The sequence below is a fragment of the Hyperoodon ampullatus genome (assembly GCF_949752795.1).
Source record: "Hyperoodon ampullatus genome assembly, chromosome: 4".
Taxonomy (NCBI): domain Eukaryota; kingdom Metazoa; phylum Chordata; class Mammalia; order Artiodactyla; family Ziphiidae; genus Hyperoodon; species Hyperoodon ampullatus.
In genome coordinates this window covers 126,580,294-126,597,967 of record NC_136917.1, presented here as the reverse complement: position 1 = coordinate 126,597,967, position 17,674 = coordinate 126,580,294, and the positions used below count along the sequence as shown (strand labels likewise).

Sequence of the window (17,674 nt, the reverse complement as noted above, 5' to 3'; positions counted from 1 at the left end):
AAAAAAAAAAATGCAGGTTCTGGTTTAGGTTATCGGTCTGGGTCAGATTGTGTGATTCTGTCACACTTCCAGATAATGATACTGTGGTCCAGGAACCACACTTTGAGGAACAAACTGACTCCTATTCTTAACTTTGCCCAGAAGTGACTGTCATCTTGGAATTTGAACGTTTCTGAGCTTCATTCTCTTTGTTGAGAACAGAATGTTGAATGTGGTAATCCCAGAGATCTCAGTCCAAAATTAAAGACTCTGTGGTTCCTTCCTTTACTCTACACCAGTCTTGTTTACTTCCACCTCTGGGACTTTGTTCAAATTGTCCCTGTCCCCTGAAGTGACATCTTTTCGGTTTTTTGCCCCAAATGCTATTTATCTTAAAGACTGTTCAAATCCCATCTCCCTCTGCCTGCTTTTCTCTCTTTCGTTTCTGCAATCCTAGTATATATAGTTTTGTGGTCTTTAATTCTTTTAGGTATGTTAAACATTTTGAAAGCAGGGAATACACTTCTTTTGTAACTTTAATGAATAATTCTTTTTACGTGTTTAATCATATAAGATTATAATTTTCTAAAAAATGTGGTATATTCATTAATTTACTACATTTTCACCCAGAAATAAATATCATCTTGCCACTAAAATAAATATAATATCAAGAAGAGACTTTGTGGGTGGAATTCTTGGACACAAGTGATTTTTCTCTTTGCCTAAAGAACCTTCCTTTTCTTTAACAAAGATGGCCATAGAGAAACAAATATATGTACATGTTACTGTAAATGTTCTATAACTTTAAAAATACAAATCATTATTTTGGTAATCTGAGTCACAATTTGTAATTGGGCACCTTTTACAAAATTAGAAACTTTAGCTGAAATCAATATAAATTTATATAAATATTTTATATAAGTCTAGAGATGTCTCACAGTGTTCTGAAAATAATCTTTATGAGATTAACAGAATTGGAATTGGAAAATTCCTTTATTATTACTTTTTGGGGCCTCTCCAGCCTTAGGGTTTGGAACATTTGCTAGTTATACCTATTTAGATTAACTTTTTTTGGTTACTTTAAGAAACAGAAGTGGACTTGGTTTTTATGTATATAACTATGTTGTAATTCTTTAATACAAAATAATCAGGTTTACAATATATCTGCCTAAGAATTTTCAGTTTTTTAAATCAGAACTTTGTTAGTATTTATACTGTGATACATTTAAAAGTGCTTTTAAACTTTTATATAAAAATGCATGTTGTTTTCTTATTACATTTTAGATTTAAATGATGAAATATACTAAGTGAAATAGGCTTCTTAAAATATGTAACATTTTAATTTCATGATTTTCCCTATCTAGGTATAAGCCATTGCGACGCAGGGTGATTTGGCTCATTGGTCAGTGGATTTCTGTGAAATTCAAGTCCGACTTAAGACCCATGTTATATGAGGCAATTTGTAACTTGCTTCAGGATCAAGACTTAGTGGTATGTTGCTTAAAGGTTTTAAAAGTTATTTTTATAAGTTTAACATATGTTAAAGTTCAAATTCAGAAGTGGTTTATATCTTTCTTTAGAATGTTGGTGGCCTTTCAGTGCTGTAATTATTCCTTGGTGAGTAGTTTGATTTGAGGGAAGAAAGTCCTTTGATTATTTTTTGCCCTTCTCATCACTAGTAAATGAAAAAAAAATTAGCCAAACTCTACTAATCTAAAATTATTTATAATTTTTTAATAAGAATAAAAGGCAGTTTTTTAAAAATCCTTTTATAGCTTTACGTGTCCTTTTTCTTATTCAGGATAGAATTTGTCATTTTTACATTTAAGATAACACCATAATCTGTTTCACCCTTACTATTGATTTTTTCTTTGTCTCTCAGTTTTGGGGGTTTTTTTGTTTTGTTTTGTTTGCCTTTGGAATTGTTTATTTTAGGACTTTATGTATAGTGTTCACATAATATTCTTGATTTTGTGTTACTGAAAACTTGATAATGACGTCTTCGTTGCTTCTTTTGTTCCCCTTCAAGGCAAGTAGGTTTGCTGCTTTATTATATGTCATTTACTCAGGTTTTTTTTTTATTTTTAAAGATTTATGTATTTATTTGGTTGCACCAGGTCTTATTTGCGTCAGGCAGGCTCCTTAGTTGTGTCATTGGAACTCTTAGTTACGGCATGCATGTGGAATCTAACCCAGGCCCCCTGCATTGGGAGCGTGGAGTCTTATCCACTATGCCACCAGGGAAGTCCCCAAAGAGGTTTTTTAAAAGAAGTTCAACATAGTGTGGAATAGTATTCTCCCCCCACCCCGCTCCCACTGTTGGTGCTTTATTTTATGCCTGAGTAAATATATTCATGACTTACTGTACATTTTCTTTGTCTTGTGCTTAGGTTTGACTCCAGCATAGTCTTTAAAAAGTGAATCTGGTTGATTTTTTTTCTGAACTTCAAATTATTTTTAGATAAAATTAAGTGATTCCACCACCCCCAAATTATTCTAAGATCTTGTTTAATCATTTATCAATATACCACCTTTTAAAAAAATTTCGAACCTACCTGATTATCCTGTTTTTCAGCAAAGGCTTGGGTCATACTTTTCTTGGTTTCACATGTGTGCCACGATAATATAAACTTTTAATGTTCAACAAAGGAAAACATAATTAGAGAAATTACGAAATTAAGAAAACATTATAATTGCAGAAGCAATGGTACATTCTAAAAGCAAATAGAACTTATTTTTGGATTTTCTACTTAAATGTTACCTACTTTGTGTAAATAATTGAGAATTTACTCTAAATATCATTCTGTAATTATTAAATAGTTTAAGCATCCCATGCTTAAACAAGGGAATCCAGTTTTATTTTACCATGTTTAAATTCTTAGAAGTTTGTTAATATAATAAAACTTAGCTGTTCCTAAGAATACTATTTGCTGGAATTAATTTACTTTTGTAATAGCTTTAGAATAAAGCATTTATAAGATATAAGTTTTGTTTTCCTAGTTGGAAGTATTATTTGCTGTTCTATCAGTGGTATCAGAAGACATTAAATGCTTTATGAAAGTGTTACAAAAGATTTAAATTTCAGGTGAGTTTTCTGTGGGAAAGAGAAATTTCTTGGATCTTATATTCTTTTTTTAATGAGTCTATTAGGAGAGAAGTGAAGAGAAAATGAGTCATTTAGGTCAGCACTTTAAAAGCAGAACATTAAATCTATCACATCAATAAGCATTATTGGGGAAAAAGGGTTTCATGGCCAGTTAAGTTTGGAGAACACTGGACTAAATATTCAAATAATCCTCTTTACTGTAGGACCTATAAGAACCTTTAAAATGTACATCTGTGTAGTGACTATCCAAGATGACAAAAACATTAATATTGGAATATACTTTGAGGAAATGCTGCTGTAGATACAGCTTTTGCCCTTTTCCTGTACGTCTTCTGGTGGCTGCATCTCATTTTTACACTTTTACAGTTTTGTCCTGCCACAATTATTTTCTTATAACTTCTTAAGAAGACAGTGTTTTGTAAGACACTAAGTTCATGGTGCATACATTGTCTCCCCCCCACCTTTTTAAGTACATTTAAGATCAATAGTATATAAGATATACTATTCTAATTTCAACCTGTGAGAAATGCTGGCTAATGAAATGTGGGAAGATACCTTATACATACAGACATACACAACAATGTACAAACATTCAGACATACATGTACAAACATACATGAGGGCATTTGTATGTATATATACATACACACACACACGAAGTATATAGATTCTGATGAATCTAAATCTTCTTTGCCTTTCAGAGTCTATGTTCTCTTGCTTGATTGCTGCTGTTATGGAGTTGGGATACATTTAACTAGTTGTCTGTGTGGCTTCCTAGTCTTATAGCCGTGTTATTACAAGGCTTGCTGTGGCAGAATAGAAATAGTGCAGCAACTGGAGAAAGCAACTTCTCCAGTTGGTATAGGACTCTATAAATTTTTTTTTTGAGCAGAGGAAGGTTTTTTGCAGGGCCAAACAAGGAGAATGGGTGACTTGTGCTCAAAAACCCCTAACTCAGGACTCTATAAAATTTTATAATATCAGAAGCTACTGTGTAGAGTAAATATCTCTGATAGTTGCATGATAGTGTTTGATCTGGAGGAATATAATGCAAATTGAGTGAAATTTTTTTGGTTTATTTGAAATAGTGTTATAACTTTTCATCAGTATTTAGCAATTAAAACTTGTAGGCATAATGGACAAGCATTTATAATATTGCAGTATTTGGAAACTTTTTTTGTAATAAATGTTGGGAATTCTGATTAGGTTTAAGATAATGCTACTTTGAAAATTTTAACTTCTAAGCTTCTTTTTTTTTAATTAATTACTTAATTTATTTTTGGCTGCGTTGGGTCTTCGTTGCTTCCTGCAGGGTTTTTCTAGTTGTGGTGAATGGGGGCTACTCTTCACTGCGATGCACAGACTTTTCATTGTGGTGGCTTCTCTTGTTGCAGAGCATGGGCTCTAGGCACTTGGTCTTCAGTAGTTGTGGCATGCAGGCTCAGTAGTTGTGGTGCGCGGGCTTTAAATTTTTTACTTTTTAAAAGTTGAGAATTACATCAAGGAAAGAGAAAAATTCAGTGGCTAACATAACAGGTACCTGGTTTTCCATATTTCCATTGTAATAATTTTCCATTTTTCCATATATTACAAATATTTAAGAAATAAAACATTACAAATGCAGTGGAATCTCTATATCTTTCTTTTTTTCCCCTATATCTTTCTTTGCTCATTCTGTTGTCTTTTTGTTGAGCAGAGGTTTTGTTTTTTTTTAAATAAATTTATTTATTTATTTTATTTTTGGCTGCATTGGGTCTTCGTTGCTGCACACGGGCTTTCTCTAGTTGCGGTGAGCGGGGTCTGCTCTTCATTGTGGTACGCGGGCTTCTCATTACGGTGGCTTCTCTTGCTGTGGAATATGGGCTCTAGGCACGTGGGCTGCAGTAGTTGTGGCATGTGGGCTCAGTAGTTGTGGCTCACAGGCTCTAGAGCACAGGCTCAGTAGTTGTGGCACATGGGCATAGTTGCTCCACGGCATGTGGGATCTTCCCGGACCAGGGCTCGAACCCATGTCCCCTGCATTGGCAGGCGGATTCTTAACCACTGCGCCACCAGGGAAGTCCTGAGCAGAGGTTTTTAGTTTCAGTATAATCGGATTTATTGATTTCCTTTTTTTTATTTTATTCTTTTTGTTTCTTGTTCAATAAATCCATTTTCTTCACACGTGGTTCTTTATTCTATCTGGGATTTATTTTTCGACATGATATCAAGTAAGGTTCCATTTTTATTATTTTTTTATAAGGACAACAGTGGTACAATGCTTTATTGAAAAATCCATTAAAAATATCTTCTGCATGCTTTCTTCCATCCCTCTTAGAACATGTTACTTAGTAGATGCAGTGCTTATGGCAAGTTTCATATTTGAGAATGTTGTTACCACAGTGTAAACAGAATGACTAAATTGTAGGTGAAAGGAACTTTCTTTTCCTAGGACCCGCAGAGGATTCTCTAACCAGGATATTTGATTTACATACTTGGTTTCTTTAGTGGTAAGGTTTCTGATCCAATAATAACCTTTCAATTTTGGAAATTATAAGTAATTAAAATTTTTTTTGTTTTACTTAGGTTATTTATGCAGCCTTCAATAAAACAAGCAGGAAGGTACTTAAACATTAACATCAGTGTACTCTTTCAGCCTTGTAAGAGGCAGTGTATAATGTAGACTGTGGTACAGCCAGAAGGTTTATAGTTTGAGGGTGGAGTGTGTGGGGGTTATTGTGTGTCAAGCAGAGGAAAGGCCATCTTCATGGGCAGGTTGACTACCAGCATAGAAATAGGGAGTTTTTCAGATGGAAAGCCAGTTGATGGAGTTTAAGAAGGGACTTTGAGTGGCATGTACATGACTGTAGCAAACCCTGAATTCACTGTGGGAGGTGCAGCTGGGATCTGGGCAGAGGTATTTTTAACAAGGTACATTGAAATTCTCCTGTCTTTCCACTCTTCTGCCTTTTATGGATCTCCCAGTTCTGTCACACTTTCTTACAGTTTCGAGTTTTCCCACTTGACCATCCTTTGTGTCTCAAAAAAACTGTTACAGGTTTTAAACTCTGTGTTAGTCTGTGTTTTCACAAAATGAATTCTGAATTCACTTATATTCAGCAAATACGTTGGGTAAGATGTTGTGGAAAAAACCCGAACGAACTTTTGGGCCAACCCAGTAATTTCCGAAGGAAGTATCAAAAATATGTGTTTGAGACATCAAGATATTAGGCCACTCTAAAACTAGGAAGAAAGGAAACTTTAATCTAGTAACTTTCTTATAGTCCATTTTGGTTTTGTAATGATATGTCTGGTATACGTATTATATGAAAATGAGCTTTAGGATATTTTTCTTAAAAGGAGATGAAAAAATGGAAGGTGCTTTTTATCCTTTTAGGAAAGTTATTTACATGTGTATTTCAGGAGAAAATACGTAATTCAGTGATCTTGACTGCATAATAGAGTAAAAATAGTACCATAATAGTACCAAGTAATAAAAGAGCCAATGAGCAGGATAATATTATTCATATTAGTATCTCTTTCCATGCCTAGCATGGAATCAGAAAATTAGAAAATGTTTATTGAAAGAGTTAAGAGGTAAGGATAAAATATTATAAAATTATTATTCTGTTTCTTTTCAGCAGAGAAATAGAATCTATTTAATAATTATTCTCTCATGTTTGTCTTACTTACATTTTCCTGGTGGTCTTAAGTCCCTGAGACATTGCCATTTATTTCAGGTCCCAGCTCCATGCTCACTGCTCTAGTGTGTGGAATTCCCTTCACTGCTATGGGCAGGCTGTAGTAGTGGTCAAGCATTAGGCTGCTCCAAGTCTAGAACTCAAATCAACCATCCTGACAGTTATGCCAAGGCTCATTCTCATGCTGGACACCGAAGTGTCTGGTTACTCTTGCCTTTATGTAGCAGTCTTCTTTGGAAGTAGTGTTGACCTGTGATTTCTTGTTCATTTCTCTGTTGCTGTCATGCTTCTCTGGGATTCTTCCAATGATTCTGATGGCTTGATGGCACTTGTTTGCCCCAGTATGGAATTAGTTTGTTATCTTCTTAGAAGTTTTCTGATGTTTCAGCTGAAGGTGTAGGGTAGACTCAGGCTGAGTTACAGTCTGGATCTGGTTCTGGATACTTTGGGTTTCATTCTCCTTCAAAAATCTAGGTTTATTCTATGAGAAGTTATGTTTAGAGTCTGGTTAAGGGAAGATTTTTTTTGTTTTGTTTCATATTCTTGCATTTATTTATCAAGTATATATTGAATCGTGTCTTAGAAGTTGTGTTAGACGCTCTTCTGCCAATCTTCTGTCACAGTCCCCAACTCTTCATTCTGTAAATTGAGGTCCTGATTTTTTTTCCCTGTTACTTGTGAATTGCTGCAAAGTTCATTGTCTCTATGCAGTAAGTACTTCCTATTTCTTTTATAGCTCAGGAATAGCTAATTTTGTTCTTATTTGTGTTTGTCATATTTTAAATGCCCCACTCTTTTCTTAAACTGTGTGCTTTTTGTTTTCCCTTATGATCTGGCTTCCTAGTCTTGCAGTTAAGCTAGAGTGCATCATGATTAATTTCATCTTTTTCTCTGCACGCAGTACTGCACTGACTTCTTCCCTTTGTTAGGAGGGAAAACACAGCTAGTTTTCATTCAGATGTCTCTTTCCTGTACTTATTTGTGTAAATGTCATCGTTATGGGTTAAATGCATCTCTGGTCCTTTTGTGGAGGAAGATCTGACAGTTTGATTTCCTTTTGGGGGGCGCTTTCAAGTCCTGGTGTTTGTGAATTAAATTATTACCACAGTGCCAGTTATATGCCTTACACTGTACTAAATGCTGACAATTTGAAGATGACTAGAAATAGTTCATGTCCTCAGGGCGATTATCCTGTTCTTAAGCTCTTCACATTAGCCATTTTTATTGATAATTATTTAATATCTGGGTGTTTTTTCCCCCCTGCTAGATTGTAAGCTTTTTGAGGACAAGGACTAGGTGTGTCTTACTCAGCTTTCTTTCCCACAGCACCCAACACAATGCCTGGGAGTTATAGCTCCTTGTTGAATATTTTTAATTGCATGAGTATGTCATCTTTTCATTAGGTCATTTCATAGTAGAACACTTGGCATAGTGCTTTGCATGTATTGGATAATCAGCACATTTGTTAAATCATTAAAAAATCTAGAAATATTCATATTACCTTTAGAAACAGTGAATAAAAAGAAAAGGCAGGTGAGAAAACAGCTGCACTCTAGGCTCTTAGAATCTGTGGATTTGGAACTAGAGTACTTAACATTTGATGAATATGCCTAATCAGTACCTCAAGACCTCAGAAGCTCCTATAAAATGATCAAAACTGTTTCTTTGTGAAAAATGGCTGCAAAAGAAAAACCAGTTGCTATTACAGGTGTGGGAAGCATAGCAGCATCTAAGAAAGTAATGGCTCTTAGCCAGGAAATAAAAGTTTTAGATACATTATTTTACAGAGCAGTGTATAGCATTTAATCATGGCTTGAGTTCACGTTACTTGGTGTGGAAACTGAGTGTGGCAGCCCATGCCCATTTAGCTGGTCAAGTCACAGGTAAAACTCGAAAAGAAATAGGAAGATTATGCTGTCATGATATGATTTTCCCAGGTAACATGCTGATACACAAAGAAAGTGTGATTTGGCAAGGTCAAGAACTTGTACAAACCTTTCTGTATTTGTGAACTTTGGGATTTAGAAAATATCAGACTTTATCTTTTGGTTATTTCAGGGACTTCCTGTAATTGAGGTTACAAATGGGAATTTGTGTGCTTTTTCCTCCTCCCTCTTCTTCCTTCTCTTCTCCTCCCTCACTCTTCACTTACACATCCGCCAGCTTCTCCAAGCCCACCCTGTTTTCCTGCTTCTCTTCTCTGCTTCTCAACCTTCCCTTTCCCTCTGACACCATCTTCACACTCTTTTCTCTCAGTGCCACACTCTCCACAGTGTTATGGCAAATTCGTTTTCTTCCTGGAAGCACTCACTGGATTAAAGACTCCTTTAAGCAAATTATGGGAAACTGAGAAGGGTGGGAATCGACACTATTTTACTTTTTCTTTTTAGTCCTTGCTAAATAAGGAGAATGTCCTTTTATTTCTAGATATTAATGTACGCTGTGACTTTAAGTAGAGAAAGCGATTTGCAATAAATTTTTTGTCATTCATTATTAATGATGTTTAGTAATTCTAGAATGATTCATAATTCACGGTATACTTTCTTTTAGGTCCGTATCGAAACAGCTACCACTCTGAAGTTAAATATCCTTTAAAAACTTTTAAAACACTTCATTGCAAAGAATTTTATCAACACTTTAAAATTATTACTTATTTTTAAAATTAATTTATGAGGTAGTTTAAAATGTAATTTTTGATTGGTTTGTTGTATTTGGTTTTTACATATATTTTATCCTGATAAATTTCATATATTCTGAATTTCATATATTATCAGTATTCCTTAACTGCTCTTCACCTGTTGATGATTTTGAGTTTAGAACAGATCAGTTTCTACCGGTAAGAATATTTATTTATAGGTTTTATAACAATTTCTGCTTATATCTTTTAGAATGTTGTTATTTTATAGCTGAAATTATATATGTAGTATCAGTTATTTATTAAAGTTGCTTTGAAAAGTATATTAGATTTTTTGGAAGTGATTGCTTTTATTGGTAACTTTAATTTGAAATAGTGTACTTTTATTCTGCTTGTTTTTTGTTTAGTTACCTTGTCATCTATTTTGGAGTGGACTGCTGAACTTTTTTTCCTCACAATTATAAAACATAGTAATTTCATTTCATGTTTGTCTGTTACTTTTCATCCTTAGGTTATCCCCCTCTGTTGTCTGTGTATGTATGTCTATCCTACACTAGATTGCAAATTACTTGAAAAGCAGAATATCAAGTCTTACTCATTTCTTTTTTTCCTTCACTCAGTCTCAGCACCTAGTTTGGTGTTTTCACATAATTGGTACTCAGTGAGCACTTGTTAAATATGTCAGTAAGGTTGGGGCGTTAGTGTTTGTTTTTCTTGACAGGACTAAACAAGAAGAAAACTTCATGATAAAATGTCTACCTGTATTTCTTATGGGGTCATAGATGGGAAAACTTGTAGAGCAGAAATTTTTCTTTAATAAAAGAATCACTAGGTATTTTTGGATGAAAGAAATATGTTTTACCAATCTATATAAAAATGAACCAGATATGTGAAAGAACAAATGTTTATGTGTCTGGCATCCTGTGATTTGTTAACTCCTACTATAATTTTCAAGATGTAGGAGTTAAAAGCCAGACATAGGATTTTTGTTTTCTATTTCCTAGTCAGAAATATTCTGTTGTTCTTAGAATTACAAGTATTTTCTACAAAAATTTATATCTCTGTGCAGCATATGTTAAGGGCCACATTAGACAGCTGGTATGTGATTGCAATAATGGCATTCCTTTTGGTTTAATGAGTAGACTTTGCAGAACAATAGGCATATGTGGAAAACCAATGACAAAGTGCTGTTAAAAGTTGAGTTTAGCAGTATAAAATTTATACACAAAACGTTTAGATACAATTTTCCTCTGAAAACATTACTCAGTGTCTAGATGAATTAAATTCTAAAATGGACACATTTAACAGCAATCAAGAAAAAAATCACTGCCCTAAATATTGGCACCTTGATCATTTTGAAGTTGTATAGGTAATGCTAAGGTTTTGTCTTGTATTGCTTTGATATTATGATTTAATTTTATTTCTTATTTCTGTATGTAAAAGTTTTTACATTTCTATTCCAAACTTCTATTTTTTCTTTTTACCTACAGTATTTGGAAACCATGTTCACACTACTCTTTCAGTTACTGCAGCAAGTTACAGAATGTGACACAAAGATGCATGTTTTACATGTCCTCTCTTGTGTGATTGAAAGAGTAAACATGCAGGTAATTTTGTTGTAAAGCATGAAAATAGATGTTAGAGGAGTAAGTAGAGTATATATAGAATTCATTAATATCTTTGCTTTATATATGTTGTTTAAGCGTTAAAACATCATTAAAATGATTCTCATAGGTTGTGATTTCAGTTATGTATCAAAATTGACATTTATGCTCGAGTTTTTATAAAATGACCTAAGAAAATTAAAATTAAAAAATAAAAACTTGGATCAGCAATGTAGCGGTGTTCATTAGAAAGCAAAATTATATATCTCTCAGTTTATATTTAATAATACTTCTTAAAATTTAGTGTGTTTGAGTGCATAGTCACAAGTGTCTGTCAGGAAATGCAAATATTCTCAGAAGTCTATTATTTGTACCTTAAAAATTGAGTGTGTTTTGCAGTCTAGTCCATGTTATATCCATGATTGGTTTAATATAAAAATGATATGTAAAGTTCTTAACATAGATTATTATTTAACTATATTCAGCTTCCCTTATCACTCCTAATCTTTGTGAAAAATGGATAATCCAGGAATCACAGTATAATTATCCTGTAATTTCTTATATCCAAGTTTACCAGTGCATATTTTTATTTGAAAAGCGCTGAGTAAATCTGTGAGGTATTAGGGAAAGATAATACCTCGAGTCCACAGTCCTGAAGTCTGCTCCTGAATTCATTAGTGAATTCTGACACCTTGAACCTGTTTATTAATTCTAAAGCAGTTGATGAAAATTGCTATCAGTTATTGAGTAATGACAAGTTTCCAACTTCTGTGCCAGATGATTTGCATTTACTTCTCACTTAATCCTCACAAAAACCTTTGGGTGGGAATTAGAATGTATTATCTCAAACAATTTGAGGCTTTAAGAAACTTACCAGAGTTCAGACATCTGAGTGGCACTGACAGTATTCAAACTTAGCGTTATAGTATGTTAACAGCAGTTGCAGTTTTGAGTGACCGTTGATCATTTTGAGCAGATCTGAGTCCTGGTGTCTCAAAGTAGTAATATCTTACAGTTTTCTTAACACTTGGGATTCTTATTACATTAATTACATTATTTCATTTTGATATAGGTTTATAAACAACATTGAGAGAGTTTGGTCATTGAGACTGTTTTAAACTTATTTCAAGTCCCTGTCTCTGCTCTTTGTCTTGAGCAAGGTCTTTAACCTTGTGTCCCCATGTATAAAATGGTAAAGTTAAAGATAACTCACAAACACAAAAAATGATTTCATGAATACGAAATTATTACAGATGTTCTGTATGCTTTAGATCACCATACAATTGCAATAAGTTGTTTAAAAAATTGATTATATAAGTAAGATTTGGCAAATTTTTATAATTTTATTTAGATATCATCTGACTAATGGGAATTTCTTAAAGAAGATTTTTTTTTCTTCTTTTAGAAATGTATTTTCTTACCCCCATCTCTCCAAACCTTTAAACCTTTTTCCCCCATTACTCTTGCTTAGTAAATTTAAAAATGCTTTTGTTTCTATCCATACTCATCTTTCATAACACAAATAGCCTAAGCAGCTCAGGTGTCTATATCATTAGTAAATAGCAATAAGATATAGTTATCCAGTAGTACTTTTTGTTTTCAAAATGTGGGTAGGAAAGGGTTACGAAAAATGTTTTTAGTAGATTCTTTAACATTTGCCCGTGTTAACCTTTGAACAACACCATCATTTATATATCCTTCAGCTATCATTTATATATAAGTTTGATTTTTCTTTACTAGGTTGCAAACATTTTGGGCCATCTTACAACAGTGCTTTCTGACACATAATAGTTTTTGAAGTTTTAGGGAACTTACCATTTTTATACCATAGCTTGCAATTATTTGAATATTATATTTCCTCTACTTTTAAAAAGCATAGTTGAAAACCTATAATTAAATTATTCTGGTGCAGGGATCCCATAAATACATAGTCAGGAAAAATGTGTTAATCATCAGGTGTAAGGTCAGGTAGATAGTCTTTGGACTTAAGCATTTCTAAAGGAAAAGAACAAAATTAAAAATTAAAGGGCCAGCGTGAAATATTAAATGTTCGGTTGAAAATGTTACCTAAAATGAGGTGTCATTAGAGACTTACTTCTTAAATTTCCCTGTGAATGGAACCTTTGTTAAAACAGTTTTTAGGCTGTCACATATTTGATTTTCACATGTTTTTCTTTTTCTTTTTTTTTTTTGAATTGTCTCAAAGTATTTTTCTCCCCTTTTTTAAAATTAATTTTTATTGGGGTATGGTTGCTTTACAATGTTGTGTTAGTTTCTTGCTATACAGCAAAGTGAACCAGTCATACGTATACATATATCCCCTCTTTTTTAGATTTCCTTCCCATTTAGGTCACCCCAGAGCACTGAGTAGAGTTCCCTGTGCTATACAGTAGGTTCTCATTAGCTATTGATTTTATACACAGTAGTGTATATATCACGTTTTTCTTAATGTGTTATGAATGAAAGTGGGTATCTCCCTATATAGAATGAACTAACTCATAAGAGTATAATTATAATGCTCATAGTAGGCACCCCCCCAGCCCCCCATTCTGTTTTCTTTGGAGAAGTGCCAAAAGATGAGTGCTGTTTCATCACAATTGTTTAATGCTTGTGGTTCAGTTTCTATTATAGGGTTATTTAGCCCAATGTCTATAAAACATTCTTAATTCCACATGTTTTTTAAATATTATGTAAATAACTGATAATTGGTCTACCAAAAAACTCATGTTATAATCATTTTCAGAATGTATATGCACAGTATTTTTTTTTGTTTTTTGCATTATGCGGGCCTCTCACTGTTGTGGCCTCTCCCGTTGCGGAGCACAGGCTCCGGACGCGCAGGCTCAGCGGCCATGGCTCACAAGCACAGCCGCTCCGCGGCATGTGGGATCTTCCTGGATCAGGGCACGAACCTGTGTCCCCTGCATCGGCAGGCGGACTCTCAACCACTGCGCCACCAGGGAAGCCCTGCACAGTATTTTTTATTTCGCATCATTTCATTGAAAAATTTTAAATGTACAGATAAGTTGCAGTAAATCACTACCCATATATTCTTCACCTAATTTCTTCATGACACTTCATCCAGTATATTAGACCTCTCCTTCTTAATCATAACCATGATTAGATTCAGAGGACTTAACATTGATGTAATACTATTTTCTAATATCAAGTCCATATTCAGATTTCCTCAGTTGCCCTAATAATGTATTTTTTAACCTCCTTCCTCCTTCCCTAAGGGAATGTGTTTGGCTTTCATGTCATCACTTTGTTTTCTAATCGCCAGCCCTTTTTTTTTTTTTAACATCTTTATTGGAGTATAATTGCTTTACAATGGTGTGTTAGTTTCTACTGTATAGCAAAGTGAATCAGCTATACGTATACATATATCCCCATATCTCCTCCCTCTTGCGTCTCCCTCCCACCCTCCCTATGCCACCCCTCCAGGTGGTCGCAAAGCACCGAGCTGATCTCCCTGTGCTATGCGACTGCTTCTCACTAGCTATCTGTTTTACACTTGGTAGTGTATATATGTCCATGCCACTCTCTCATGCCACTTCGTCCCAGCTTACCCTTCCCCCTCCCTGTGTCCTAAAGTCCATTCTCTACGTCTGCATCTTTGTTCCTGTCTGCCCCTAGGTTCTTCAGAACCTTTTTTTTTTTTTTTAAGATTCCATATATATGTGTTAGCATACAGCATTTGTTCTTCTCTTTCTGACTTACTTCACTCTGTATGACAGACTCTAGTTCCATCCACCTCACTACAAATAACTCAGTTTCGTTTCTTTTTATGGCTGAGTAATACTCCATTGTATATATGTGCCACATCTTCTTTATCCATTCATCTGTCGATGGACACTTAGGTTGCTTCCATGTCCTGGCTATTGTAAATAGTGCTGCAATGAACATTGTGGTACATGACTCTTTTTGAATTATGGTTTTCTCAGGGTATATGCCCAGTAGTGGGTCGTATGGTAGTTGCTAGTTGCTGGGTCGTATGGTAGTTCTATTTTTAGTGTTTTAAGGAACCTCCATACTGTTCTGCATAGTGGCTGTATCAATTTACATTCCCACCAACAGTGCAAGAGGGATCCCTTTTCTCCACACCCTCTCCAGCATTTATTGTTTGTAGATTTTTTGATGATCTGCCAACCCTTTTTTTGTCTTTTGCAACACTGAATCTGAGAGTGATTTTTGAAATAGTGTCTTTGAAGCATTAATTTTAATTTAGAGCATCATATATTCTAATGAATAACTAGGACTGGGATATAAATATTTCATGACTTTCAAATGTAATTGGGTGCTTTGGTTTTATTACTTACCCTATCTATAATTCATGTAGCATATACTTCCTTTCTTCCATGCCTTAGAAAGTATTCTCTCTAATTTGTTCAAAACAAAAGTTGGTTTATTTTCCTTATCAGTAGAACATGCTGTTATATGCTGTTTTTAGTTGAATGTGAATGCATTAGGTACTCTGAAACCTGTGTTTTTATGTATTAATTGGTTTGCCTTTATAAATTAATTGGAGGGATCTTTGAGATACAGCACTTAGCAAAATTAAGTGCTCAGCAAAATTAAGTGCTCAATAAATATCTATTTTAATAGTATGATTGAGAATTTATATGTAAATAGTCTCTTAATATTTATTCAGTTTTATCTCACTGAAATATTTGGGCAAATATTTAACTTCTTATCTTTCTGTACCTCCTCCCCCAAACCCAGGGGGAAGAAATCCTACAGTTTTTTCTGGCTACCCTTTTAGTATATGATGTTCTATAAGCAGAACAAAGAAACTCTTACTCTTTTTGGGAGCAATTTTTAAATTTTATTCCATGGGATTGATAGATAGTACTCAAGCTGTGAAAGTCTAGTACTTCTTTTTATCACCAAGGGTACTCTCATCAGATCAGTTCCAAATACTGTGTGACCATAAGCCTGAAGCTGGAGCACTGTGTCCATTTTCTGTGTGGATCCATTTTATTTTCCAAAAAGCTCAATGTCAAGCTGTGCTGTGCTTAAGGGCATATTTTTAAAACTGGTGAGCTTAATCCATAGTGGAGTTAACAGTTTTATCCTTTGAAAAGGAGTTTCTTCTCCTGTGTTTCTACCATACCTTGTGAACATCTTCACCTTGCATTTATTGTTTTTCATTGTAAGGATTTGTATGTCTACCTTTATATCCTCTTCTTTTTGGTGCCTAGTCTTCAGGGCCTGATACTTTGAAGATGCTGTTAGGTAATTGTTGAATGAATGAGTAAGTGCTAACTCTTTTTAAGACAGTATAATTTCCAATTAGATAAGCTGTTTTATTAAGAAGAACCAGGATGTAACAGCATTTTCTATTCTAAAGAAATAATTGGCCTCAGTATGTTGTTTTCTATTCCTAAATTTTATTTCATGCAATAAATTTGGTACTTGTTTAAAATTGTTAATATTTACCATGGAGCTTTGTGTCTCTATTTAATGTCTAATGTATCTTTAAAAGGATATGTGCTTAATACATTACATCTAGTAAATATTAAATATTTGCTGCCTGGGACCTATTAGGTCTGTCAGTGTTTCTTGAAGTAAGTCGCCTTCTTTACTAATATAATTCTTTTGCTTCCTCTACTCCTGTTGTGATAGATACGACCATATGTAGGGTGTTTGGTACAGTATTTGCCTCTTCTTTGGAAGCAGAGTGAAGAACACAATATGCTGAGATGTGCTATTCTGACAACACTTATTCATCTTGTTCAGGTAAGTTACTTCTCCACAGTTTCTTAGTTTAGTATTTTTTCTTCTTTAAATTTTTTTTGCTGTTTTCATGTGGTTTTTGTCAGTGATAGTAAAAGGTCTTACATTTGTCTTGTGTGATCTAAACAGTTTAAAAATACCTTTTATATGTTTACTATGAGCATTTTTTGACATAAAAATATTCTCTACTTTTAAAAGATGATTTCTTTCACTGGATGTAGTTTTCCCCAGTGATGGTAGACTCGTGATTTGTGCAGTCAGTCACTTGTTCTTTGCATGCAGCTTCCTTGGTATTCAGAACTCTTATGCATAAAGTTACTCTCCATTTTCACTCTCTTTCCTTGATTTAATATAAAAATTTTCCCTTTCACATATTGGGAAGGCAGAAAAGCAGGTGAATTGCTTTTGAGGGAAGGAATGAATTTGATTTTCAGTATCTTGCCTTTGAGGTATGGGGATGTGCAGCAGGAAGAGAGGACCCTAAAATTTCAGAGAGAGAGAGAGAGAGAGAGAGAGAGAGAGAGAGATGGGACTGTAGTCCTCATTTGAACTGTTACAGTGAATTATAGTCTGATGGTGAGAGTATGGTGAGGAAAGCACTTAATGCCAAGACTTAGAATATCTGGCTACAGGGATGCACAAGTGATTTTTACTGCCTTGCCCCAAAGTTTGATAGATTTTTTCCAATGGGGAGATCTCTTTTGAAATTAAGAATTACTACTATGAAATGTTCTAATAAGTTAAAAAAAAACCTGTCTAATATTAGTTTTAAAAAAACCTTTCTCTTTTACCTTGGTACTTTTTTGAAACATAAATTCATTCTTTCACTAAATATTTATGGATGAGTTTTGCAGTTACAAATTCCTGAGGCAGTTTTAGATACTTGATTAGTGATACAAAAATTTTTTTAAAGCACTTTCTTTTTAATAAATGT

The 17,674-nt window shown here is 34.1% G+C and overlaps 1 protein-coding gene across 1 annotated transcript in view; it reads left to right on the top strand.

Annotated features, from left to right (window-relative positions):
- Nucleotides 1-17,674, top strand: part of IPO11 (importin 11) — a gene marked incomplete at its 5' end in the record, with an annotated part of 180,137 nt that overhangs the window by 45,230 nt on the left and 117,233 nt on the right. Inside the window, 5 exons of the mRNA XM_079703593.1 lie at nucleotides 1,344-1,470; nucleotides 9,316-9,349; nucleotides 9,540-9,601; nucleotides 10,891-11,007; nucleotides 16,630-16,743. Of these exons, the coding sequence (XP_079559719.1) occupies nucleotides 1,344-1,470; nucleotides 9,316-9,349; nucleotides 9,540-9,601; nucleotides 10,891-11,007; nucleotides 16,630-16,743 (454 nt within the window). The remainder of the gene's footprint in view (nucleotides 1-1,343; nucleotides 1,471-9,315; nucleotides 9,350-9,539; nucleotides 9,602-10,890; nucleotides 11,008-16,629; nucleotides 16,744-17,674) is intronic.